The following is a 1690-nucleotide window of genomic DNA, read 5'->3' as shown; positions in this document are numbered from 1 at the left end:
GGAAGGAAAGGGCACATTGCCAAGCCCGAGTACTTTGACGGAAGCAAGACCAAGTTCAAGGCTTGGTGGAGACAGGTCCTCACGTACCTGAGAAATAACAAAAAAGATTTCATCACGGATGCTAAAAAATCGATTTTGTTATCTCATATCTCAGAGGACCTAAAGCGGAAGTCTGGTCACAGAACTATTATGACCAGTTCTTCAGGGACGATACAGAGAGCTCGGAGAAGACGTGGGCGGTCTTCAAAATGGAGATCACCGACGCCTTCCAAGATTCAAATCTTGCTGCACAGGCGCAGATCAAGATCGATCACCTGCACCAAGGGCAGAGGCCAGTGGAGGAGTATTTTCAGGAGTTGGAAATACTAATGACACAAGCCGGGTACAAGAAAGAGGATCAGTACATCCTGAAAACCATCCGTACCAGCGTCAATGAAGCACTTGTCGACAAGGTCTACGGACAAGTCACGGTGCTGACGACATACGACGGATGGAAGGCTGTTTTGATCAAACTCGACAATGCCTGGCAGGAGCGTCAGCAGGAGAAGGCCATGTGGGGCCTCAGAACAATACCGCCCAGAAAGGAAGGAGTGCCCGCCCCCACAAACCCGCAGGCTTCGCAAAGAGCACAAACGACGCAAAAACGCGACGGGATGGGAACGATGTTCATGGGGACAGGACAACCCATGGACGTAGACCGGGCGTGCCTCAAATGCAAGGCCAAGCAGTCGGAAACGGGAACATGTGGAAGTACATGGCACATACCCAACAGGAAAGGAAGAACCACGAGTCAGGTCAGACAGGTGGATTGGACAAAGCCGACGTCCGATTTCATCTCGGCGATCAAGGAGTGGTCGAGAAGGGATCCTGAAGGGTTCAAAGCGGCGGGTTTTGGCTTCGGCACAGCTTGAGCGCACCAAGCTCCGTGCCTTTCAATTCTCATAATAAATATTCTGTGCTAGTCATAGAAGAACAAACCCCAGACAGTATCTATATCCAGAATGTCTCTATGCAATTTTACAAAGAACTGAGTCCAAAGTAGCACAGGATGTATTTAATGCTACAGAATCAATCAAACAGGCAGAGGAGTCTTCTTCACAGAAGCTTGGCAGGGCCTTAAAACCTGTGTTTAATTCCTCAAACAAAAAACAAAAACATTCAGAAAAAGATCGAGTGCGACGATCACAAAAGCCAAAAACCGAGATTCCTATCTTTCCTGAAGGGCCTAAATTATTCAAGGTCGTACGAGGGTTAAAAAACGGCATGCAAATGGACCTGCCGTTGATGCTCACACAGCTTGAGACTGAGAAAAGGAAAGATGTGGTAGCGCTCCTGGACACCGGGTGCATGGGTTCATGTATCAACGAGAATACCGTTGTAAAACTCGGATTAGAGCGACATCGTTTTGAAAACGATATACCAGTATTTAACGCAGACGGAACTCTAAATGCGGCTGGTAATATTACCGAATATGTACGAGTGAAGGGCCAAATCGGAGACCATGAAGAAGTCTTAAATTTGCTAATCACAAATCTCAGCAAATTAGATGTTTTTCTTGGTTATGAATGGCTTGACTTTCACAACCCCAAAATTGACTGGCAAAAACAACTGCTGAATTTCACGCGTTGTCCACCGCGATGCGTGGACATGCGTAAAATCCAGCAAATTAACCAAGTCAAAATCGAGGAGG

At 47.1% G+C, this 1690-nt stretch overlaps 1 protein-coding gene across 1 annotated transcript; it reads left to right on the top strand.

Moving 5' to 3' along the window:
• Positions 1-248: 248 nt before the first annotated feature.
• Positions 249-911, top strand: GLOTRDRAFT_134607 (uncharacterized protein; the record flags this gene model as incomplete). The annotated part of the gene is made up of 1 exon (XM_007873564.1): positions 249-911. The coding sequence occupies one exon, from the start codon at positions 249-251 to the stop codon at positions 909-911; it is 663 nt and encodes a 220-aa protein (XP_007871755.1).
• Between the last annotated feature and the right edge of the window lie 779 nt (positions 912-1690).

The sequence above is a fragment of the Gloeophyllum trabeum genome (assembly GCF_000344685.1).
Source record: "Gloeophyllum trabeum ATCC 11539 unplaced genomic scaffold GLOTRscaffold_00328, whole genome shotgun sequence".
Lineage (NCBI taxonomy): Eukaryota > Fungi > Basidiomycota > Agaricomycetes > Gloeophyllales > Gloeophyllaceae > Gloeophyllum > Gloeophyllum trabeum.
The sequence above is the reverse complement of the archived record's forward strand: the minus strand, read 5'-3'. Positions and strand labels throughout refer to the sequence as shown.